Genomic DNA, 25,645 nt, shown 5'->3' on the forward strand with positions numbered 1-25,645 from the left:
GTTTATTTATCCATGATGTATTTACGTTAAGCATAATCTTTATAAACAAGTGTTACTATGTCAACTAGTGGAAAATGAAATACAAATAATTTATATATATATATATAATTAAATATGCACATATAAAAAATGTAATCAAATATAATGCCTTGTATTGTATACAAAATGAATGTGGGCGACGCCTTGTTTAAATATGAATTGAGTTGCCTCGGATGGGAACAATTGATATCGTTAATAAATTTGCAAATATAATTGTTGCTATCAGCATATATTTAACCCGGAAATGTATGTGAATTAACATACATTTCAGCAAAGTTGATAATTTTTTATTTAATTCGAGGCATAGATTAATTCGGGTTTATATTAAAAATAAATGGGTGAACGTATAATAAAAATGAACTGCGACTTGTCTGATTGTTAATCCTGATTCAGAAGTATTTTATTTTAAATTATTTTGCCAATTCTAACCTAAATATATAATTTAAGAAAATAGTCTTTTTTAAAGCAAGGGAAAAATAACTTAACTCAACTTTACATTCAAACATAAACAAAAACAAAACGACTAAAGATATCACTACTACAAAAAACTAAATAATTGAGAGCAAATCATTGGAGGCATCAGACATGAATCTGTCAACCGACTGATGCGCAGCTTCAGTGGAATCATCTTTTGCCGACTCTGCTATATCGCGATCGTCTAAGTTCTCCGAATTTGTGATGCCGCAGTTTTCAATTGGACTTAATATCATATTAGTGCTTCTGTTTGCCATTGTCGGCGGCTTACGCTGGGGCGTCTCCAAAAACGTTGAAATGGAGGGCTGATAGCTCTTGCTGAGCATACCGCCATATCCTTTATATTTGAACCAGTTGGTCGGCACTGTTGGAGTAACGCAGAGATCTCTTCCTAAAGGAACTGTGCTTATGACATTTTTTGGCTTAAGAAAGCGCACAAAACGTTCCAGCTCTTTGTAGCTTGAATGTTCTGAATATTCCACTCCAATTACACTGATTCGCTTGCCATATGAAGGCTTTGAGTTCTTCTCCCATCCGCTTGGTCGTATGCCAAGCAGCATATCATAGTGGCCCTCAAATTGCTTAAAGTACTGATCAAGTTGCTGTGAGCAAGATGCATATTAGATAAGATTCATCATCGTTAAATAATAATATCGTACCGGATAGCTAATCTTTCCCATGTTGATTACATGCAGATTAGCCTCAAAGGGATCATCACAGAGGCTATGCTTTAACTCTGGCCAATCGAGACAATCGATTGCTTTGCGGCGATTGGGTTCTGTCCAGACGCGCAGCCTAAACTCCTCGACCAATGCCAACCATACCTTCTCCTTGCCAATCAAATAGGAGCCACACACGTGCAATATACGTTTGCTGGCGTGCTTCTCGTGAAATTGGCGCACCAAGGAACAAACTCTATAAATACTGTCGGACTGATGACAAAAGTCATAATTCTGCGATAGATATGTGGTGTCCAGGTAAAGTAAATCAATATTTGGCTGGTTCCAGAAAATTGGCAACGATTCCATTTCAAAGCTGGCACGAAAGTCGCCAGTATGGAGGATACACTTGCCAGTGCTAAATTTAAAGATCAGCATTATAGCGCCCGGACAGCTATATCATAATTGGAGTAAACGGTTAATCGACAAGATTAGCTTGATTGATAAACATTACTTACTGATTGGCATCTATAGCTGTGACCTCAATGTCATTGAGCGTAATGGATTGATCGACAGCAATTTCGTGGAGGTACTGACTGTCAATTGGAATGAACGTACGCACGAGCCTGGCCGTTATGGGGCTCATGTATAGAGGATGAGCAAACTTGCGGGTTAGGCCCACATAGTGATCGCCATGGTAGTGACTGAGAAAGTAATGTGTCGCATTTGGAATATCGCCAAACTGGAAACCATCGACGACGAATGTTGTATCCTCTACAATCTTATAAGGCGGGCAACGCTTGCGCTGTCGTGTTTTGGGCATATTTTCATTCGAAGAAGCCTCAGTCTCTAAATTCCTCTGTAGATTTAAAGAAGGTATATTCACCATAGCTGGTGTTTCGGGCCGAGCCGCCTCAAACACACTAGGCACCGCAGGCTTGTTATCAGATTCTGGTTCAGCGTCGGAACAGAGATCAATGACGTCAGCCGGGGATGTCGCACATTTCGCCTTTGCATTGCGCTGCGGCTGTGTTCGCTTTCGTGTAGGTTTCCGGCTAAGCTTGTGTTCTAATGAAATATCTGACACTTTGGACAAACTTTCCGTCGTTGTCGACTTCTCATCGAACAATCGCTTGCATCCTTTACGTGGAGTACGGCGAAGTTTTGCTTTTCCAGGGGAGATTGTTGTGAAATGTTCAACTTTGTAGTTTTTTGTGCTACTCTTGAAAAACGAATCAATGCGTAGTTGGCCCGGTAGCGGCTCTTTTTTCCCATTGCGCTTAACCACGGTGCTGCTAACAATAGATGGAGCGTTTGTAATTTCATCTTTTATCTTTTTCTTTGTTGTTGTTGCTGCGCGTACTTTTCGCGCCTTTTTTTGTTTTTCTGGCGTTTTGGTTTCCTCCGAAATGCATTTCGTAGTCGCTGCTACCTCTTCAAAATTTGAAATTTGTAATTCAGCCAAGTTTCTGAGGCGGATCGTTCCAACATTTGTAGACATGCTTGTGTCCTATAACCTGTTGGTGGACTGCACTTCTTGGGAAACTTCGATTATTTACTAATATAAGCATTGAAAAAATCATCGAAAGTCGCAAAACTATCGATAAAATTGATGTTGCAATCGAAAATAACCATCGATTTAGCACACTAACGGTCAAGTTATTTTAAAATTGAGCCGCTTATTGAATACCAAAAACAAAAAAAAAAAAAAACAATGCAAATAATAAATAATACACAAAATTATATTTTTCTTATTGGTTTTGCACAGCGTTATGAACTAGGAATCCATTGCTGCAATTTCGGCTGACAACTTTTGCTCGTTGGCCTCTTCAACCACATCGTCCATAATACGCTCTAAAAGAACGGCATCATATAATGAACAGCCCAGAAATCCATATTTTCGCGAATACTGCTCAAGAATATCAGGCGGTTCATGCATGTTTTTGAGAATCGGAGCAGACATCTTCAAAAGTCTATGCCGTATGTAAATCGCCGCTTGCTTATTGAGATCATTATCGGATTCTTCCTTGGTTAGATGCATTTCAATTATAGCGGATATAGCACGGATTTGAGGTATGACGCAGCCACGTACCGCATACTTTCCCATTTTGCTCAGCCCAATGAGAGAGCCGTAAATCGTTGTTAAGGATGAGCTTTGAAGTCCAGCCTTATAGATACTGCAACTGTATGAATCAATACGAATCGTTTTCACATTAAAATTTAAGGGGACATACTTAATAACTCTTGGCATAATACTATTGTCGTCGCTGTCGAAAGTCTTCACAAGCTCGGCCATAATGTTGGCTGCATATTCCCGCAATGCCCAATGATTTTGAACTGCCGGAAAGGCACAAACCTGCCGGGACACGGTACATGAGAGCACTGCTGGTATGAAAAGATGTAGCTGCAAAAGCGAATAATAAGAATGAAATATAACACTTGGCATTATCACACAAGGAACTCACATAGTTCTGAAGCTTTAAATTTGGATTGACGAGCAAACTGTGCACCATGCGCATTAAATATAACAGCAGGGCGAAGTTCTGCTGCACCACGTTTACCTTGACAGCCTCGCCGATGAACAGGCTCAGCTTGGGCAGCATTGGTTGCAGCGATGAGTCGGAACTTAGTCGCTGCAGCGCGTCTCGACGCGTTGGCTCGGAGATGCCCATGCAAGTTTCTGTGATCAGTACAAAGAATTCTTGTTGTTCCTTCGATAGGGGAAACTTTTTGTTTCCCATCAGCAGCACTTGCTCGCGCTTTAGCCAGCGCTTGGGAGCACTTGTGGGAGCCGTAAGTACTCTAGCCTCTGGCGTCAATGAGCGTCTTCTTATTGAGGCTGTGTCCAATGGCATTTTACATTTTCGTTTTATTACGCGAGACGTCGACACGGTGTCCTCCTTATCTTCAGATTCTGGCCAGGTGTAATTCAGATGTAGCAGATCCAAATTAATATTATGCTCCTCCAATGCAAATAACAAGTGCTCCATTTTAACTTTTGCGGAACGCGTCCGTCGCGCATACTTCACGGCCTCAACAACGATTTTGCTTATGTCCTCGCGCACATTCTGTGCCACAGTATGGACCATGTGTCCAGACAACGTTTCACCTATGTAAACCTTGGATATATTCTGCAAGGATGTTCTAGAAAGCGTTGCAGTATATATACGTTTCCAGTCTTCGTTGACAGAATCCAGAATATATCCATAATAGTACTTCATTTTAAAACTTGATATAAAGCATACATAAATTAATTTAAACAAATTCTTAAGAAAAGTGGCCTAAATTTAATTGTTAGTCTTCAGAAATTATTACGTGCGTCAAACAGCTGATGCTTTTGACAGTTTGGCTTTGCTGTCAATGGACTTATTGATAGGTAAGAGATGAGAAAATTTGGCGGAAGCAGCAGACGCTGAAATCTTCAATATGAACATAGTTATGTTTCTTATATAAATTAGATATCAATTGCATATTACGAAAGGTACTAGAAGTGGTAATATTACAATAAACATTTCGTTAGGGGCATAACTTTGACATCGCTTCCGGAAAACTTATAAATTTATTGCGTTTATTAAATATATATGTAAATAATAATTTGGTTTAACATGGGAAGAAGCATTCGAGCTTTATGCGCTTGCTGTTAATATTAGGAAGATATAATGCTAATGATAAGATATCCATAATCGGTAGACCACATAACCAAACAGCAGCATAACGACCAGCGCCTTCCACAGATTGTGCAGTCAAGAACGTAAATCCGTAAGTGGTACGTACATGACGCCCATTAGACGCGTCATCTGTACTTTGCCATTGGCATCCTTGTCGTACTATAGATGTATAAAAAATGTGTCAATTGATTTTGAGTAAGCCATAAATAACAACTATATACACCTGCTGCATATACTGTGTTCCTCCCTCCGGGCCAACAGGAACGATTAGGCGACCTCCGTTAGCTAATTGATTTATCAATTCGGTAGGTGTATCTGGCGCAGCGGCGCCCACATGAATAGCATCGTATGGCGCAAGAGCGGGATGTCCCTTGCGTCCATCTCCCTCAACGATAAGCATGTTGCCAGATTCCAGCATGCTGCTATCATCTGCGTTAAGATTGGTTTTGCTCATTTGCACCAAACTAGCCTGGTGCTCAATCCCAACGATGCGAGTGTTTGCATTTTCGCCCTTTGCCTTCACATAGCGATAGAAGCAGGCGGTTAGGTAGCCAGAGCCGGAGCCCACATCAAGTACATGAGCGCCAGGCTTTAGTTGATCGCGTAAATATTCCAAAGCAAAGGCGTGCTAAGTCGAAAAATCACAACAGTTGAGTTCCCATCAAATTCATTTGCTATAAATGGGAACAACAGTCAAAATTACCATGTGAGGGGCACTTATAGTTACGCCACCGCCGATTGGCTGTGGTGCATCCATATACGGGTTACGGGGAGAGTAGTGCTTGCGATCTGTAGCTAACATTGCATTTGCCACCGAGTCTGTTGCAATTACGCCGTAATCTATTCAAAATATATATTTATAAATACAGGTACATACAAATGTGCATACATTTAGAACAAGTCGATTAGTTGAACTTGTTGGATGCTTACCTCGTAGCTGACGTATAAGATCGGCATTGTTTGCACCAACTGAGCGCCAGGCCATGCTATATGTGCGCAGGAAAAGGCCCAGCCTGATTATATTAACAATATATAGTTTTTTCACCGTTTTGTTCGCTTTTGTTTGGGCTTAATGGTCTGCGATGTTGTTGCTTTTGTTTTTGTTTGTAGCAGCCGAATGCAGCTGGATGACAGTGTTACCAGCCTATCGCAATGTACATTTGAGTTTTAAAAAATTGCTGCGAAGGCTTTAACCAAGCATGTTAAGTTGCTAAAACTTAAGATTTCGAAATAGATTTTAAATACCAAAATATATGAGTAAAACAAGTATATTTAAAGAAACATTTCCTTGTGTCGAATTCAAGCCATTTACATATCGATATTTTTAACGCGGCATTCGCAAGTAACATCTCTAGCGGAATGATACAACTCTGGCAACGGATTGTCAAACGAGCGAAAACGAACAACAGTAGCAAATCGCGGCGCAGTTTAGCTGTAAAAAACGAAATTTGTTCTACAAAAAAAAAAAAATTTGCAATTAAGCCAAAGCACCAACTAATTGTAAACCTATAACCATAATTTGTAATTGTACTCGCTAGTTTAGTGTAAAGTGTGCAAAACAACACGACAGCTGCGTGTGCTGCAGCTGCATGCATAGCACTGCATATTGCAGCTGCCTTCTTTTGTGTTGTTGTATTAAGTTGTGACATACGCACACCAACAGCTCTTGGCTAGTTTGCTAAACGAGCGAGCGCGGCAAAAAAGTTTTCGATATTGCGTGAGTTTGTGTGCTTGTGTCTGTGTGTGTGTGCGCGCGAGCATTAGTCATTTTGGCTTGGCCTGGTCGTTGGTCTTAGGCCTGGTCTTGGCAACATTTGGAGCGCATCAACAACAACAATCAACAGAAACAGAAAACTCGTCACGCCAAAATCAGCAAAAGGTTAGTTACCCGATTTTAATTGCCATTTCATTGCGATTCTAGTGCTTACAAAAAAAAAAAACAATTAAAAACGTCTGCACAATTAGTAATTGCCATTAGCCTGGCCCTTTGGCTCTTTGCTTACTTCTCTCACTTGGCAACCTTTTTACGTGATTAAACTGCCATCAAGGTCGGCTTTGGCTGTATGTATTTGATTCAATATTTATCATTTTCATTGTTGTAATGCGCTGTGTGCCATACGATTGAAATAGTTATTTTACAACAATTGTTCATTGCATAATTCGCTGTGCCGTCTATTTGTTTAGTAGTTGTGTTTAAATAATTGATAAAAACAATTGTCACATGCGTGTCTGTATGGCGTCCACTAGGATTTCGATTGTGGACTTGTGTGTGCTCATTTTCACTCTCGCAAACATTTCAGTTTCATTCTGTCGCTTTCGGAAGCAGCAGGTGTTGCATGTCTGTCCGTCTGTCTGTCTCTCTGTCCGTGCAGCTTCTGCGCTCACTTTCCAATTCACTGAGTTTACTCGATCGGCGTCAGTTGGCAGTCGCCTTGAAGCCATTCTGAGTCGGAGCTGGCATGATAAGTGCTCAAAAGCGGGGAGGGGGATGTTGTGTGTAATTATTAAGCAATACTTCTTGTGTTGCCTTACGAGTGTGATAGCGCGCCCCTCTCTCTCCCTTTCTCTCGCAAAACAGGAAGCGGCTAATGTACATATCATTAATTATTTTTCAAGAATTAATGAGTCTGGGCAAGCTGAAGCTTTCTCCTATATTTTCTAGAATTTTAATAAAATTTTAATACTTCGAAGCTCGAACCCATGACTAACAGACCGAAGGAATATCTTCGAGCCCATAAAGTGTGCATATTCAAGTTCAAATTTATATATTTGGATGCATGTAGGCTGTCTCCTAGTCAGGCATTCCCCACACGTAGTAGGGATAGTAGGTATAATCATAAGATCACGCCGATAACTTTATGGGTTTCAATAACAATATTTCCCGCTGCTCCTTTGAATTAATTTTAGTTATTTTTTATCGATCCCACCGAACATTGCACCTATATAATCAACAACAATGTAAATATGTTACATATGTACGTACATAAATACATATGCGTGCTATTAGCTTTAGTGTTCAACTTTGACCTAGATTGCGACAATAGGCGCCTTGCAACGCATGAATGCGAGCGCAGAATTCAGCTTTATGATGAATGCCCGTTTCCACAGAGCATGTATGTGCATATATACATACATGCATACATACATAAATAGATATCACATACGTTACACTTATAAGAAATAAACGTGCAATTTAGGCAAACATTGTTTGCCGTTTATCTCTTTCATTTTAAACTACTCGGAGGTTGCATTCAAAACGATTTGCCATAGAGAAAACAATAAACATACGTGAGAGGAAGAACATTTATAGTAAAAGTTTAAAGCAACGAAGCTTAAATACACTTTCATATCTTGAAATATTTCAAGTAATATGATGAACTTAGATTGTTCATAGAAAATATATAAACCGGTAACTATTTATAAAATGAATATCGACTAAACTCTTCATCTTGAAAGAGAAAGCACTAAAAATACGTGAGAGGAAGAATATGAATGGTTTAAGTTTAAAGCAACGAAGCTTAAATACACTTCCATTTCCTGAAATATATCGTGATATATCGTGTGATCAAAGGTAAATATATCAAGGTGGATTGTTTATAGACAATATATAATATGCAATAATATTTAAAATTTGTATCGACTTAACTCTTTGTTTAAATAGAATCGAAAGTACTTTCTTAAATAAGTTACACGTTAAATGACAATATTGAACAATGTCGAGCAAGGGTATCAAAAACTAGAAAACCTGTTTCCTTCGATGTTTTTTTTTTATGTTTTTATGCTTTGTATTTTGCGTTTGGCTTTTACTGTTTCCGACGAGTAAGGCACATCGATTATTCCATTTGCTTTGCACGCCTTCGCATTTGGATTTTATATATTGGTATTTGTTAGGGGCAACCCGAAAGGTGGAGAAAAGGTAGAGATTTGACTGGTTTGGAATTGTGTGACGTTCGTGCACGTTTGAATTTTAACTATTTATACCCTGAACCCATTAAAAATGGGTATAAGGCTATATTGTATTTGTGCAAAATCAAAATGTATGTAACAGGCAGAAGGAAGCATCTCCGACCCCATAAAGTATATATATTCTTCATCAGCATAATTTAAGCCAAAATTTGAATGCAATTGACTTTTTCAGTATACAAAAATATTCTCTGATACAATAAGATATACTGTAGAAAATTTCATAAAGATCGGTTAAAAAAAAAAAACCAGAGTTATATGCAACTGCGCAATTGAATAGAACAGCATCTTTAAGAATTTCTGTAAAAATGTACAAGCACAGATTCATGCTATTTAAGTTCGTTTTTTTATCATAAGTGCTTAATTCCAAATTTTGACCCAAATCGACAATGGTTTTTTTTAATATCTCCGGTAATAGCTCTGCGCGGAGATATGACGTTCCTAAACGACAAAACTCCACGCGGCCTACCAAATCATCGCGTTTTTTTTCAAAAACGAGGTCGGTGCGAAAATCGAAACTTTTTCGATGATTTTTGTAATATCTCGGGTAAATAATGTCTGATTTTAAAATGTTATACCTTTTTGAATGCGTACGGATCCCTACCATCAATTGGCGCTCAAACAAATTAATCATCGATGGGTTCAAAAATCTTGTAGACAAAAAACGGATTCGTTCGTAAAGTCAACCTTTTTGATGTTTTTTCTTGGAATATTTCCGTCAAGTAATGTCCGATTTTGGAAAAACGACATATCTCCACGACAAAACGACATATCTCCACGCGGAGATATGTCGTTCCAAAACGACAGAACTCCGCGCGACCTTCCAAATCATCACGATTTCTTTCAAAATCGAGGTCGGTGCGAAAATCGAAACTTTTTCGATGATTTTTTTTAATATCTCGGGTAAATAATTTCCGATTTTAAAATGTTATACCTTTTTGAATGCGTACGGATCCCTACCATCAATTGGCATTCAAACAAATTGACCATCGATGGGTTGAAAAATGTTGTTGACAAAAAACCGATTCGTTCGTAAATTCAACCTTTTGGATGATTTTTTGAAATATTTCCGTCAAATAATATCCGATTTTATAATTGCATACCATTTTTGACTCGTAAGGATCAGTTCTATCGATTGGCATAAAAAAAAGGAATTCCAAAATTTGGACCCAAATCGACAAAATGGCAAGGGGTTACATCACGCTTGTTTTCAAAATAGAGGTCGGTGCGAAAATCGAATCTTTTCCGATGATTTTTTAATATCTCGGCTAATAGCTCCGCGCGGAGATATGACGTTCCAAAACGACATATCTCCGCGTGGAGATATGACGTTCCAAAACGACATATCTTCCCGTGGAGATATGACGTTCCAAAACGACATATCTCCGCGCGGAGATATGACGTTCCAAAAGGACAGAACTCCGCGCGGAGATATGACGTTCCAAAACGACATATCTCCGCGCGGAGATATGACGTTCCAAAAGGACAGAACTCCGCGCGGCCTTCCAAACCATCACGATTTTTTTCAAAAACGAGGTCGGTGCGAAAATCGAAACTTTTTCGATGATTTTTTTTAATATCTCGGGTAAATAATGTCTGATTTTAAAATGTTATACCTTTTTGTATGCGTACGGATCCCTACCATCAATTGGCATTCAAATAAATTAATCATCGATGGGTTCAAAAATCTTGTAGACAAAAAACGGATTCGACCAAAACGACATATCTCCGCGTGGAGATATGACGTTCCAAAACGACAGAACTCCGCGCGGAGATATGACGTTCCAAAACGACAGAACTCCGCGCGGAGATATAACGTTCCAAAACGACAGAACTCCTCGCGGAGATATGACGTTCCAAAACGACAGAACTCCGCGCGGCCTTCCAAATCATCACGATTTTTTCAAAAACGAGGTCGGTGCAAAAATCGAAACTTTTTCGATGATTTTTTTAATATCTCGGGTAAATAATGTCTGATTTTAAAATGTTATACCTTTTTAAATGCGTACGGATCCCTACCATCAATTGGCGTTCAAACAAATTAATCATCGATGGGTTCAAAAATCTTGTAGACAAAAAACGGATTCGTTCGTAAGGTCAACCTTTTTAATGTTTTTTCTTGGAATATTTCCGTCAAGTAATGTCCGATTTTGGAATTTCATACCATTCTTGACTCGTAAGTATCAGTTCTATCGATTGGCATAAAAAAAAGGAAATCCAAAAGTTGGACCCAAATCGAATCTTTTCCGATGATTTTTTAATATCTCGGCTAATAGCTCCGCGCGGAGATATGACGTTCCAAAACGACATATCTCCGCGTGGAGATATGACGTTCCAAAACGACATATCTCCGCGTGGAGATATGACGTTCCAAAACGACATATCTCCGCGTGGAGATATGCATTCCAAAACGACATATCTCCGCGCGGAGATATGACGTTCCAAAACGACATATCTCCGCGCGGAGATATGACGTTCCAAAAGGACAGAACTCCGCGCGGCCTTCCAAACCATCACGATTTTTTTCAAAAACGAGGTCGGTGCGAAAATCGAAACTTTTTCGATGATTTTTTTTAATATCTCGGGTAAATAATGTCTGATTTTAAAATGTTATACCTTTTTGAATGCGTACGGATCCCTACCATCAATTGGCATTCAAGCAAATTAATCATCGATGGGTTCAAAAATCTCCGCGCGGAGATATGACGTTCGAAAAGGACAGAACTCCGCGCGGCCTTCCAAACCATCACGAATTTTTTCAAAAACGAGGTCGGTGCGAAAATCGAAACTTTTTCGATGATTTTTTTTAATATCTCGGGTAAATAATGTCTGATTTTAAAATGTTATACCTTTTTGTATGCGTACGGATCCCTACCAGCAATCGGCATTCAAACAAATTAACCATCGATGGGTTCAAAAATCTTGTAGACAAAAAACGGATTCGTTCGTAAAGTCAACCTTTTTGATGTTTTTTCTTGGAATATTTCCGTCAAGTAATGTCCGATTTTGGAATTTCATACCATTTTTGACTCGTAAGGATCAGTTCTATCGATTGGCATAAAAAAAAGGAAATCCAAAATTTGGACCCAAATCGACAAAATGGCAAGGGGTTACATCACGCTTGTTTTCAAAATAGAGGTCGGTGCGAAAATCGAATCTTTTCCGTTGATTTTTTAATATCTCGGCTAATAGCTCCGCGTGGAGATATGACGTTCCAAAACGACATATCTCCGCGTGGAGATATGACGTTCCAAAACGGCATATCTCCGCGTGGAGATATGACGTTCCAAAACGACATATCTCCGCGTGGAGATATGACGTTCCAAAACGACAGAACTCCGCGCGGAGATATGACGTTCCAAAACGACAGAACTCCGCGCGGCCTGCCAAATCATCACGATTTCTTTCAAAATCGAGGTCGGTGCGAAAATCGAAACTTTTTCGATGATTTTTTTTTAATATCTCGGGTAAATAATGTCCGATTTTAAGATGGTATACCTTATTGAATGCGTACGGATCCCTACCATCAATTGGCATTCAAACAAATTAACCATCGATGGGTTGAAAAATGTTGTAGACAAAAAACCGATTCGTTCGTAAATTCAACCTTTTTGATGATTTTTTGAAATATTTCCGTCAAATAATTTCCGATTTTATAATTTCATACCATTTTTGACTCGTAACGATCAGTTCTATCGATTGGCATCAAAAAAAAGAAATCCAAAATTTGGACCCAAATCGACAAAATGGCAAGGGGTTACATCACGCTTGTTTTCAAAATAGAGGTCAGTGCGAAAATCGAATCTTTTCCGATGATTTTTTTTTAATATCTCGGCTAATAGCTCCGCGCGGAGATATGACCTTCCAAAACGACAGAACTCCGCGCGGAGATATGACGTTCCAAAACGACAGAACTCCGCGCGGCCTGCCAAATCATCACGCTTGTTTTCAAAATAGAGGTCGGTGCGAAAATCGAATCTTTTCCGATGATTTTTTTTTAATATCTCGGCTAATAGCTCCGCGCGGAGATATGACGTTCCAAAACGACATATCTCCGCGTGGAGATATGACGTTCCAAAACGACAGAACTCCGCGCGGAGATATGACGTTCCAAAACGACAGAACTCCGCGCGGAGATATGACGTTCCAAAACGACAGAACTCCTCGCGGAGATATGACGTTCCAAAACGACAGAACTCCGCGCGGCCTTCCAAATCATCACGATTTTTTTCAAAAACGAGGTCGGTGCGAAAATCGAAACTTTTTCGATGATTTTTTTAATATCTCGGGTAAATAATGTCTGATTTTAAAATGTTATACCTTTTTAAATGCGTACGGATCCCTACCATCAATTGGCGTTCAAACAAATTAATCATCGATGGGTTCAAAAATCTTGTAGACAAAAAACGGATTCGTTCGTAAGGTCAACCTTTTTAATGTTTTTTCTTGGAATATTTCCGTCAAGTAATGTCCGATTTTGGAATTTCATACCATTCTTGACTCGTAAGTATCAGTTCTATCGATTGGCATAAAAAAAAGGAAATCCAAAAGTTGGACCCAAATCGACAAAATGGCAAGGGGTTACATCACGCTTGTTTTCAAAATAGAGGTCGGTGCGAAAATCGAATCTTTTCCGATGATTTTTTAATATCTCGGCTAATAGCTCCGCGCGGAGATATGACGTTCCAAAACGACATATCTCCGCGTGGAGATATGACGTTCCAAAACGACATATCTCCGCGTGGAGATATGACGTTCCAAAACGACATATCTCCGCGTGGAGATATGCATTCCAAAACGACATATCTCCGCGCGGAGATATGACGTTCCAAAACGACATATCTCCGCGCGGAGATATGACGTTCCAAAAGGACAGAACTCCGCGCGGCCTTCCAAACCATCACGATTTTTTTCAAAAACGAGGTCGGTGCGAAAATCGAAACTTTTTCGATGATTTTTTTTAATATCTCGGGTAAATAATGTCTGATTTTAAAATGTTATACCTTTTTGAATGCGTACGGATCCCTACCATCAATTGGCATTCAAGCAAATTAATCATCGATGGGTTCAAAAATCTCCGCGCGGAGATATGACGTTCGAAAAGGACAGAACTCCGCGCGGCCTTCCAAACCATCACGAATTTTTTCAAAAACGAGGTCGGTGCGAAAATCGAAACTTTTTCGATGATTTTTTTTAATATCTCGGGTAAATAATGTCTGATTTTAAAATGTTATACCTTTTTGAATGCGTACGGATCCCTACCAGCAATTGGCATTCAAACAAATTAACCATCGATGGGTTCAAAAATCTTGTAGACAAAAAACGGATTCGTTCGTAAAGTCAACCTTTTTGATGTTTTTTCTTGGAATATTTCCGTCAAGTAATGTCCGATTTTGGAATTTCATACCATTTTTGACTCGTAAGGATCAGTTCTATCGATTGGCATAAAAAAAAGGAAATCCAAAATTTGGACCCAAATCGACAAAATGGCAAGGGGTTACATCACGCTTGTTTTCAAAATAGAGGTCGGTGCGAAAATCGAATCTTTTCCGTTGATTGTTTTTAATATCTCGGCTAATAGCTCCGCGCGGAGATATGACGTTCCAAAAGGACAGAACTCCGCGCGGCCTTCCAAACCATCACGATTTTTTTCAAAAACGAGGTCGGTGCGAAAATCGAAACTTTTCCGATGATTTTTTTTAATATCTCGGGTAAATAATGTCTGATGTTAAAATGTTATACCTTTTTGAATGCGTACGGATCCCTACCATCAATTGGCATTCAAACAAATTAATCATCGATGGGTTCAAAAATGTTGTAGACAAAAAACGGATTTGTTCGTAAAGTCAACCTTTTTGATGTTTTTTCTTGGAATATTTCCGTCAATTAATGTCCGTATTTATAATTTCATACCATATTTGACTCGTAAGGATCAGTTCTATCGATTGGCATAAAAAAGGAAATCCAAAATTTGGACCCAAATCGACAAAATGGCAAGGGGTTACATCACGCTTGTTTTCAAAATAGAGGTCGGTGCGAAAATCGAATCTTTTCCGATGATTTTTTAATATCTCGGCTAATAGCTCCGCGCGGAGATATGACGTTCCAAAACGACATATCTCCGCGTGGAGATATGACGTTCCAAAATGACATATCTCCGCGTGGAGATATGACGTTCCAAAACGGCATATCTCCGCGTGGAGATATGACGTTCCAAAACGACATATCTCCGCGTGGAGATATGACGTTCCAAAACGACAGAACTCCGCGCGGAGATATGACGTTCCAAAACGACAGAACTCCGCGCGGCCTGCCAAATCATCACGATTTCTTTCAAAATCGAGGTCGGTGCGAAAATCGAAACTTTTTCGATGATTTATTTTTAATATCTCGGGTAAATAATGTCCGATTTTAAAATGGTATACCTTATTGAATGCGTACGGATCCCTACCATCAATTGGCATTCAAACAAATTAACCATCGATGGGTTGAAAAATGTTGTAGACAAAAAACGGATTCGTTCGTAAAGTCAACCTTTTTGATGATTTTTTGAAATATTTCCGTCAAATAATTTCCGATTTTATAATTTCATACCATATTTGACTCGTAAGGATCAGTTCTATCGATTGGCATAAAAAAGGAAATCCAAAATTTGGACCCAAATCGACAAAATGGCAAGGGGTTACATCACGCTTGTTTTCAAAAGAGAGGTCGGTGCGAAAATCGAATCTTTTCCGATGATTTTTTTTTAATATCTCGGCTAATAGCTCCGCGCGGAGATATGACGTTCCAAAACGACATATCTCCGCGTGGAGATATGACGTTCCAAAACGACAGAACTCCGCGCGGAGATATGACGTTCCAAAACGACAGAACTCCGCGCGGAGATATGACGTTCCAAAACGACGGAACTCCTCGCGGAGATATGACGTTCCAAAACGACAGAACTCCGCGCGGCCTTCCAAATCATCACGATTTTTTTCAAAAACGAGGTCGGTGCGAAAATCGAAACTTTTTCGATGATTTTTTTATTATCTCGGGTAAATAATGTCTGATTTTAAAATGTTATACCTTTTTAAATGCGTACGGATCCCTACCATCAATTGGCGTTCAAACAAATTAATCATCGATGGGTTCAAAAATCTTGTAGACAAAAAACGGATTCGTTCGTAAGGTCAACCTTTTTGATGTTTTTTCTTGGAATATTTCCGTCAAGTAATGTCCGATTTTGGAATTTCATACCATTCTTGACTCGTAAGTATCAGTTCTATCGATTGGCATAAAAAAAAGGAAATCCAAAAGTTGGACCCAAATCGACAAAATGGCAAGGGGTTACATCACGCTTGTTTTCAAAATAGAGGTCGGTGCGAAAATCGAATCTTTTCCAAAACGACATATCTCCCCGTGGGGATATGACGTTCCAAAACGACATATCTCCGCGTGGAGATATGACGTTCCAAAACGACATATCTCCGCGTGGAGATATGCATTCCAAAACGACATATCTTCGCGCGGAGATATGACGTTCCAAAACGACATATCTCCGCGCGGAGATATGACGTTCCAAAAGGACAGAACTCCGCGCGGCCTTCCAAACCATCACGATTTTTTTCAAAAACGAGGTCGGTGCGAAAATCGAAACCTTTTCGATGATTTTTTTATTATCTCGGGTAAATAATGTCTGATTTTAAAATGTTATACCTTTTTAAATGCGTACGGATCCCTACCATCAATTGGCGTTCAAACAAATTAATCATCGATGGGTTCAAAAATCTTGTAGACATAAAACGGATTCGTTCGTAAAGTCAACCTTTTTGATGTTTTTTCTTGGAATATTTCCGTCAATTAATGTCCGTATTTATAATTTCATACCATATTTGACTCGTAAGTATCAGTTCTATCGATTGGCATAAAAAAAAGGAAATCCAAAAGTTGGACCCAAATCGACAAAATGGCAAGGGGTTACATCACGCTTGTTTTCAAAATAGAGGTCGGTGCGAAAATCGAATCTTTTCCGATGATTTTTTTATTATCTCGGGTAAATAATGTCTGATTTTAAAATGTTATACCTTTTTAAATGCGTACGGATCCCTACCATCAATTGGCGTTCAAACAAATTAATCATCGATGGGTTCAAAAATCTTGTAGACAAAAAACGGATTCGTTCGTAAGGTCATCCTTTTTGATGTTTTTTCTTGGAATATTTCCGTCAAGTAATGTCCGATTTTGGAATTTCATACCATTCTTGACTCGTAAGTATCAGTTCTATCGATTGGCATAAAAAAAAGGAAATCCAAAAGTTGGACCCAAATCGACAAAATGGCAAGGGGTTACATCACGCTTGTTTTCAAAATAGAGGTCGGTGCGAAAATCGAATCTTTTCCAAAACGACATATCTCCCCGTGGGGATATGACGTTCCAAAACGACATATCTCCGCGTGGAGATATGACGTTCCAAAACGACATATCTCCGCGTGGAGATATGCATTCCAAAACGACATATCTTCGCGCGGAGATATGACGTTCCAAAACGACATATCTCCGCGCGGAGATATGACGTTCCAAAAGGACAGAACTCCGCGCGGCCTTCCAAACCATCACGATTTTTTTCAAAAACGAGGTCGGTGCGAAAATCGAAACCTTTTCGATGATTTTTTTATTATCTCGGGTAAATAATGTCTGATTTTAAAATGTTATACCTTTTTAAATGCGTACGGATCCCTACCATCAATTGGCGTTCAAACAAATTAATCATCGATGGGTTCAAAAATCTTGTAGACATAAAACGGATTCGTTCGTAAAGTCAACCTTTTTGATGTTTTTTCTTGGAATATTTCCGTCAATTAATGTCCGTATTTATAATTTCATACCATATTTGACTCGTAAGTATCAGTTCTATCGATTGGCATAAAAAAAAGGAAATCCAAAAGTTGGACCCAAATCGACAAAATGGCAAGGGGTTACATCACGCTTGTTTTCAAAATAGAGGTCGGTGCGAAAATCGAATCTTTTCCGATGATTTTTTTATTATCTCGGGTAAATAATGTCTGATTTTAAAATGTTATACCTTTTTAAATGCGTACGGATCCCTACCATCAATTGGCGTTCAAACAAATTAATCATCGATGGGTTCAAAAATCTTGTAGACAAAAAACGGATTCGTTCGTAAGGTCATCCTTTTTGATGTTTTTTCTTGGAATATTTCCGTCAAGTAATGTCCGATTTTGGAATTTCATACCATTCTTGACTCGTAAGTATCAGTTCTATCGATTGGCATAAAAAAAAGGAAATCCAAAAGTTGGACCCAAATCGACAAAATGGCAAGGGGTTACATCACGCTTGTTTTCAAAATAGAGGTCGGTGCGAAAATCGAATCTTTTCCGATGATTTTTTAATATCTCGGCTAATAGCTCCGCGCGGAGATATGACGTTCCAAAACGACATATCTCCGCGTGGAGATATGACGTTCCAAAACGACATATCTCCGCGTGGAGATATGACGTTCCAAAACGACATATCTCCGCGTGGAGATATGCATTCCAAAACGACATATCTCCGCGCGGAGATATGACGTTCCAAAACGACATATCTCCGCGCGGAGATATGACGTTCCAAAAGGACAGAACTCCGCGCGGCCTTCCAAACCATCACGATTTTTTTCAAAAACGAGGTCGGTGCGAAAATCGAAACTTTTTCGATGATTTTTTTTTAATATCTCGGGTAAATAATGTCCGATTTTGAAATGTTATACCTTTTTAAATGCGTACGGATCCCTACCATCAATTGGCGTTCAAACAAATTAATCATCGATGGGTTCAAAAATCTTGTAGACAAAAAACGGATTCGTTCGTAAGGTCAACCTTTTTGATGTTTTTTCTTGGAATATTTCCGTCAAGTAATGTCCGATTTTGGAATTTCATACCATATTTGACTCGTAAGGATCAGTTCTATCGATTGGCATAAAAAAAGGAAATCCAAAATTTGGACCCAAATCGACAAAATGGCAAGGGGTTACATCACGCTTGTTTTCAAAATAGAGGTCGGTGCGAAAATCGAATCTTTTCCGATGATTTTTTAATATCTCGGCTAATAGCTCCGCGCGGAGATATGACGTTCCAAAACGACATATCTCCGCGTGGAGATATGACGTTCCAAAACGACATATCTCCGCGTGGAGATATGACGTTCCAAAACGACATATCTCCGCGTGGAGATATGCATTCCAAAACGACATATCTCCGCGCGGAGATATGACGTTCCAAAACGACATATCTCCGCGCGGAGATATGACGTTCCAAAAGGACAGAACTCCGCGCGGCCTTCCAAACCATCACGATTTTTTTCAAAAACGAGGTCGGTGCGAAAATCGAAACTTTTTCGATGATTTTTTTTTAATATCTCGGGTAATTAATGTCCGATTTTGAAATGTTATACCTTTTTAAATGCGTACGGATCCCTACCATCAATTGGCGTTCAAACAAATTAATCATCGATGGGTTCAAAAATCTTGTAGACATAAAACGGATTCGTTCGTAAAGTCAACCTTTTTGATGTTTTTTCTTGGAATATTTCCGTCAATTAATGTCCGTATTTATAATTTCATACCATATTTGACTCGTAAGGATCAGTTCTATCGATTGGCATAAAAAAAGGAAATCCAAAATTTGGACCCAAATCGACAAAATGGCAAGGGGTTACGTCACGCTTGTTTTCAAAATAGAGGTCGGTGCGAAAATCGAATCTTTTCCGATGATTTTTTTTTAATATCTCGGCTAATATCTCCGCGTGGAGATATGACGTTCCAAAACGACATATCTCCCCGTGGAGATATGACGTTTCAAAACGACATATCTCCCCGTGGAGATATGACGTTTCAAAACGACATATCTCCCCGTGGAGATATGACGTTCCAAAACGACATATCTCCGCGTGGAGATATGACGTTCCAAAACGACATATCTCCGCGTGGAGATATGACGTTCCAAAACGACATATCTCCGCGTGGAGATATGACGTTCCAAAACGACATATCTCCCCGTGGAGATCCCTGCCATCAATTGGCATTCAAACAAATTAACCATCGATGGGTTGAAAAATGTTGTAGACAAAAAACCGATTCGTTCGTAAATTCAACCTTTTTGATGATTTTTTGGAATATTTCCGTCAAATAATGTCCGATTTTATAATTTCATACCATTTTTTACTCGTAAGGATCAGTTCTATCGATTGGCATAAAAAAAAGGAAATCCAAAATTTGGACCCAAATCGACAAAATGGCAAGGGGTTACGTCACGCTTGTTTTCAAAATAGAGGTCGGTGCGAAATCGAATCTTTTCCGATGATTTTTTAATATCTCGGCTAATAGCTCCGCGCGCCTTCCAAACCATCACGATTTTTTTCAAAAACGAGGTCGGTGCGAAAATCGAAACTTTTTCGATGATTTTTTTTAATATCTCGGGTAAATAATGTCTGATTTTAAAATGTTATACCTTTTTGAATGCGTACGGATCCCTGCCATCAATTGGCATTCAAACAAATTAATCATCGATGGGTTCAAAAATGTTGTAGACAAAAAACGGATTCGTTCGTAAAGTCAACCTTTTTGATGTTTTTTCTTGGAATATTTCCGTCAATTAATGTCCGTATTTATAATTTCATACCATATTTGACTCGTAAGGATCAGTTCTATCGATTGGCATAAAAAAAGGAAATCCAAAATTTGGACCCAAATCGACAAAATGGCAAGGGGTTACATCGAGCTTGTTTTCAAAATAGAGGTCGGTGCGAAAATCGAATCTTTTCCGATGATTTTTTAATACCTCGGCTAATAGCTCCGCGCGGAGATATGACGTTCCAAAACGACATATCTCCGCGCGGCCTTCCAAACCATCACGATTTTTTTCAAAAACGAGGTCGGTGCGAAAATCGAAACTTTTTCGATGATTTTTTTTAATATCTCGGGTAAATAATGTCTGATTTTAAAATGTTATACCTTTTTGAATGCGTACGGATCCCTGCCATCAATTGGCATTCAAACAAATTAATCATCGATGGGTTCAAAAATGTTGTAGACAAAAAACGGATTCGTTCGTAAAGTCAACCTTTTTGATGTTTTTTCTTGGAATATTTCCGTCAATTAATGTCCGTATTTATAATTTCATACCATATTTGACTCGTAAGGATCAGTTCTATCGATTGGCATAAAAAAAGGAAATCCAAAATTTGGACCCAAATCGACAAAATGGCAAGGGGTTACATCACGCTTGTTTTCAAAATAGAGGTCGGTGCGAAAATCGAAACTTTTTCGATGATTTTTTTTAATATCTCGGGTAAATAATGTCTGATTTTAAAATGTTATACCTTTTTGAATGCGTACGGATCCCTACCATCAATTGGCGTTCAAACAAATTGACCATCGATGGGTTGAAAAATGTTGTTGACAAAAAACCGATTCGTTCGTAAATTCAACCTTTTTGATGTTTTATCTTGGAATATTTCCATTAATTAATGTCCGATTTTGGAATTTCATACTATTTTTGACTCGTATGGATCAGTTCTATCGATTGGCATCAGAAAAAAGAAATCCAAAATTTGGACCCAAATCGACAAAATGGCAAGGGGTTACATCACGCTTGTTTTCAAAATAGAGGTCGGTGCGAAAATCGAATCTTTTCCGATGATTTTTATTTTAATATCTCGGCTAATAGCTCCGCGCGGAGATATGACGTTCCAAAACGACATATCTCCGCGTGGAGATATGACGTTCCAAAACGACAGAACTCCTCGCGGAGATATAACGTTCCAAAACGACAGAACTTCGCGCGGAGATATGACGTTCCAAAACGACATATCTCCGCGTGGAGATATGACGTTCCAAAACGACATATCTCCGCGTGGAGATATGACGTTCCAAAACGACATATCTCCGCGTGGAGATATGACGTTCCAAAACGACATATCTCCCCGTGGGGATATGACGTTCCAAAACGACATATCTCCGCGTGGAGATATGACGTCCAAAAACGACATATCTCCGCGTGGAGATATGACGTTCCAAAACGACAGAACTTCGCGCGGAGATATGACGTTCCAAAACGACATATCTCCGCGTGTAGATATGACGTTCCAAAACGACATATCTCCGCGTGGAGATATGACGTTCCAAAAGGACAGAACTCCGCGCGGCCTTCCAAACCATCACGATTTTTTTCAAAATCGAGGTCGGTGCGAAAATCGAAACTTTTTCGATGATTTTTTTTTTATATCTCTGGTAAATAATGTCTGATTTTAAAATGTTATACCTTTTTGAATGCGTACGGATCCCTACCGACATTTGGCATTCAAACAAATTAATCATCGTTTGGTTCAAAAATGTTGTTGACAAGAAACCGATTCGTTCGTAAATTCAACCTTTTTGATGATTTTTTGAAATATTTCCGTCAAATAATGTCCGATTTCAGAATTTCATACCATTTTTGACTCGTAAGGATCAGTTCTATCGATTGGCATCAAACAAAAAAAGAAATCCAAAATATTTTAATATCTCGGCTAATAGCTCCGCGCGGTGATATGACGTTCCAAAACGACACATCTCCGCGTGGAGATATGACGTTCCAAAACGACAGGACTCCGCGCGGAGATATGACGTTCCAAAACGACAGAACTCCTCGCGGAGATATGACGTTCCAAAACGACAGAACTTCGCGCGGAGATATGACGTTCCAAAACGACATAACTCCGCGTGGAGATATGACGTTACAAAACGACATATCTCCGCGTGGAGATATGACGTTCCAAAACGACATATCTCCGCGTGGAGATATGACGTTCCAAAACGACATATCTCCGCGTGGAGATATGACGTTCCAAAAGGACAGAACTCCGCGCGGCCTTCCAAACCATCACGATTTTTTTCAAAAACGAGGTCGGTGCGAAAATCGAAACTTTTTCGATGATTTTTTTTAATATCTCGGGTAAATAATGTCTGATTTTCAAATGTTATACCTTTTTGAATGCGTACGGATCCCTACCATCAATTGGCATTCAAACAAATAGACCATCGATGGGTTGAAAAATATTGTTGACAAAAAACCGATTCGTTCGTAAATTCAACCTTTTTGATGTTTTATCTTGGAATATTTCCATTAATTAATGTCCGATTTTGGAATTTCATACCATTTTGGACTCGTAAGGATCAGTTCAATCGATTGGCATCAAAAAACAGAAATCCAAAATTTGGACCCAAATCGACAAAATGGCATCACACTTGTTTTCAAAATAGAGGTCGGTGCGAAAATCGATTCTTTTCCGACGATTTTTTTCTAATATCTCGACTAATAGCTCCGCGCGGAGATATGACGTTCCAAAACGACATATCTCCGCGCGGAGATATGACGTTCCAAAAGGACAGAACTCCGCGCGGCCTTCCAAACCATCACGATTTTTTTCAAAATCGAGGTCGGTGCGAAAATCGAAACTTTTTCGATGATTTTTTTTTTATATCTCTGGTAAATAATGTCTGATTTTAAAATGTTATACCTTTTTGAATGCGTACGGATCCCTACCGACATTTGGCATTCAAACAAATTAATCATCGTTTGGTTCAAAAATGTTGTAGACAAAAAACGGATTCGTTCGTAAAGTCAACCTTTTTGATGTTTTTTCTTGGAATATTTGCGTCAAATAATGTCCGATTTCAGAATTTCATACCATTTTTGACTCGTAAGGATCAGTTCTATCGATTGGCATCAAAAAAAAAAAAAGAAATCCAAAATATTTTAATATCTCGGCTAATAGCTCCGCGCGGAGATATGACGTTCCAAAGCGACACATCTCCGCGTGGAGATATGACGTACCAAAACGACAGAACTCCGCGCGGAGATATGACGTTTCAAAACGACAGAACTTCGCGCGGAGATATGACGTTCCAAAACGACATATCTCCGCGTGGAGACATGACGTTCCAAAACGTCTGTCCAAAAGGACAGAACTCCGCGCGGCCTTCCAAACCATCACGATTTTTTTCAAAAACGAGGTCGGTGCGAAAATCGAAACTTTTTCGATGATTTTTTTTAATATCTCGGGTAAATAATGTCTGATTTTCAAATGTTATACCTTTTTGAATGCGTACGGATCCCTACCATCAATTGGCATTCAAACAAATAGACCATCGATGGGTTGAAAAATATTGTTGACAAAAAACCGATTCGTTCGTAAATTCAACCTTTTTGATGTTTTATCTTGGAATATTTCCATTAATTAATGTCCGATTTTGGAATTTCATACCATTTTGGACTCGTAAGGATCAGTTCTATCGATTGGCATCAAAAAACAGAAATCCAAAATTTGGACCCAAATCGACAAAATGGCATCACACTTGTTTTCAAAATAGAGGTCGGTGCGAAAATCGATTCTTTTCCGATGATTTTTTTCTAATATCTCGACTAATAGCTCCGCGCGGAGATATGACGTTCCAAAACGACATATCTCCGCGCGGAGATATGACGTTCCAAAAGGACAGAACTCCGCGCGGCCTTCCAAACCATCACGATTTTTTTCAAAATCGAGGTCGGTGCGAAAATCGAAACTTTTTCGATGATTTTTTTTTTATATCTCTGGTAAATAATGTCTGATTTTAAAATGTTATACCTTTTTGAATGCGTACGGATCCCTACCGACATTTGGCATTCAAACAAATTAATCATCGTTTGGTTCAAAAATGTTGTAGACAAAAAACGGATTCGTTCGTAAAGTCAACCTTTTTGATGTTTTTTCTTGGAATATTTGCGTCAAATAATGTCCGATTTCAGAATTTCATACCATTTTTGACTCGTAAGGATCAGTTCTATCGATTGGCATCAAAAAAAAAAAAGAAATCCAAAATATTTTAATATCTCGGCTAATAGCTCCGCGCGGAGATATGACGTTCCAAAGCGACACATCTCCGCGTGGAGATATGACGTTCCAAAACGACAGAACTCCGCGCGGAGATATGACGTTCCAAAACGACAGAACTTCGCGCGGAGATATGACGTTCCAAAACGACATATCTCCGCGTGGAGACATGACGTTCCAAAACGTCTGTCCAAAAGGACAGAACTCCGCGCGGCCTTCCAAACCATCACGACTTTTTTCAAAAACGAGGTCGGTGCGAAAATCGAAACTTTTTCGATGATTTTTTTTAATATCTCGGGTAAATAATGTCTGATTTTCAAATGTTATACGTTTTTGAATGCGTACGGATCCCTACCATCAATTGGCATTCAAACAAATTGACCATCGATGGGTTGAAAAATATTGTTGACAAAAAACCGATTCGTTCGTAAATTCAACCTTTTTGATGTTTTATCTTGGAATATTTCCATTAATTAATGTCCGATTTTGGAATTTCATACCATTTTGGACTCGTAAGGATCAGTTCTATCGATTGGCATCAAAAAACAGAAATCCAAAATTTGGACCCAAATCGACATATCTCCGCGTAGAGACATGACGTTCCAAAACGTCTGTCCAAAAGGACAGAACTCCGCGCGGCCTTCCAAACCATCACGACTTTTTTCAAAAACGAGGTCGGTGCGAAAATCGAAACTTTTTCGATGATTTTTTTAATATCTCGGGTAAATAATGTCTGATTTTCAAATGTTATACCATTTTGAATGCGTACGGATCCCTACCATCAATTGGCATTCAAACAAATTGACCATCGATGGGTTGAAAAATGTTGTTGACAAAAAACCGATTCGTTCGTAAATTCAACCTTTTTGATGTTTTATCTTGGAATATTTCCATTAATTAATGTCCGATTTTGGAATTTCATACCATTTTTGACTCGTAAGGATCAGT

At 39.0% G+C, this 25,645-nt stretch overlaps 4 protein-coding genes across 6 annotated transcripts in view; 1 reads left to right on the forward strand and 3 right to left on the reverse strand.

The window, feature by feature from the left end:
- Positions 1 to 414: 414 nt before the first annotated feature.
- On the reverse strand, positions 415 to 2,721 carry Snm1 (DNA cross-link repair protein snm1). The gene is made up of 3 exons (XM_002054584.4): positions 1,691 to 2,721; positions 1,173 to 1,626; positions 415 to 1,115 (listed from the first exon to the last, which is right to left on the reverse strand). Exons 1-3 carry the CDS (start codon positions 2,671 to 2,673, stop codon positions 588 to 590), a joined length of 1,965 nt encoding a protein of 654 aa, XP_002054620.1. The 5' UTR covers positions 2,674 to 2,721; the 3' UTR covers positions 415 to 587.
- A 189-nt stretch (positions 2,722 to 2,910) lies between these two features.
- On the reverse strand, positions 2,911 to 4,545 carry mia (meiosis I arrest). Of its 3 annotated transcripts, none has more exons than XM_032439045.2 (3): positions 3,734 to 4,545; positions 3,407 to 3,576; positions 2,911 to 3,355 (listed from the first exon to the last, which is right to left on the reverse strand). In XM_032439045.2, the coding sequence occupies exons 1-3, from the start codon at positions 4,391 to 4,393 to the stop codon at positions 2,950 to 2,952; spliced, it is 1,236 nt and encodes a 411-aa protein (XP_032294936.1). In that variant the 5' UTR covers positions 4,394 to 4,545; the 3' UTR covers positions 2,911 to 2,949. The 3 variants fall into 3 exon arrangements, with proteins under 3 accessions (XP_032294936.1, XP_002054619.2, XP_015027742.1); XM_002054583.4 differs by having other exon boundaries at positions 2,911 to 3,349; positions 3,638 to 4,545; XM_015172256.3 differs by having other exon boundaries at positions 3,638 to 4,545.
- Positions 4,546 to 4,697: 152 nt separating this feature from the next.
- On the reverse strand, positions 4,698 to 6,042 carry Pcmt (Protein-L-isoaspartate (D-aspartate) O-methyltransferase). Its single transcript, XM_002054582.4, has 4 exons — positions 5,771 to 6,042; positions 5,544 to 5,680; positions 5,064 to 5,468; positions 4,698 to 4,999 (listed from the first exon to the last, which is right to left on the reverse strand). Exons 1-4 carry the CDS (start codon positions 5,823 to 5,825, stop codon positions 4,916 to 4,918), a joined length of 681 nt encoding a protein of 226 aa, XP_002054618.1. The 5' UTR covers positions 5,826 to 6,042; the 3' UTR covers positions 4,698 to 4,915.
- A 170-nt stretch (positions 6,043 to 6,212) lies between these two features.
- l(3)05822 (lethal (3) 05822) overlaps positions 6,213 to 25,645 on the forward strand; it is a 29,142-nt gene continuing 9,709 nt past the window's right edge. Inside the window, exon 1 of the mRNA XM_002054581.4 lies at positions 6,213 to 6,719. The gene's annotated coding sequence lies outside the window, so the exon portion shown is untranslated. The remainder of the gene's footprint in view (positions 6,720 to 25,645) is intronic.

This window comes from Drosophila virilis, chromosome 2 (assembly GCF_030788295.1).
Source record: "Drosophila virilis strain 15010-1051.87 chromosome 2, Dvir_AGI_RSII-ME, whole genome shotgun sequence".
NCBI lineage: Eukaryota > Metazoa > Arthropoda > Insecta > Diptera > Drosophilidae > Drosophila > Drosophila virilis.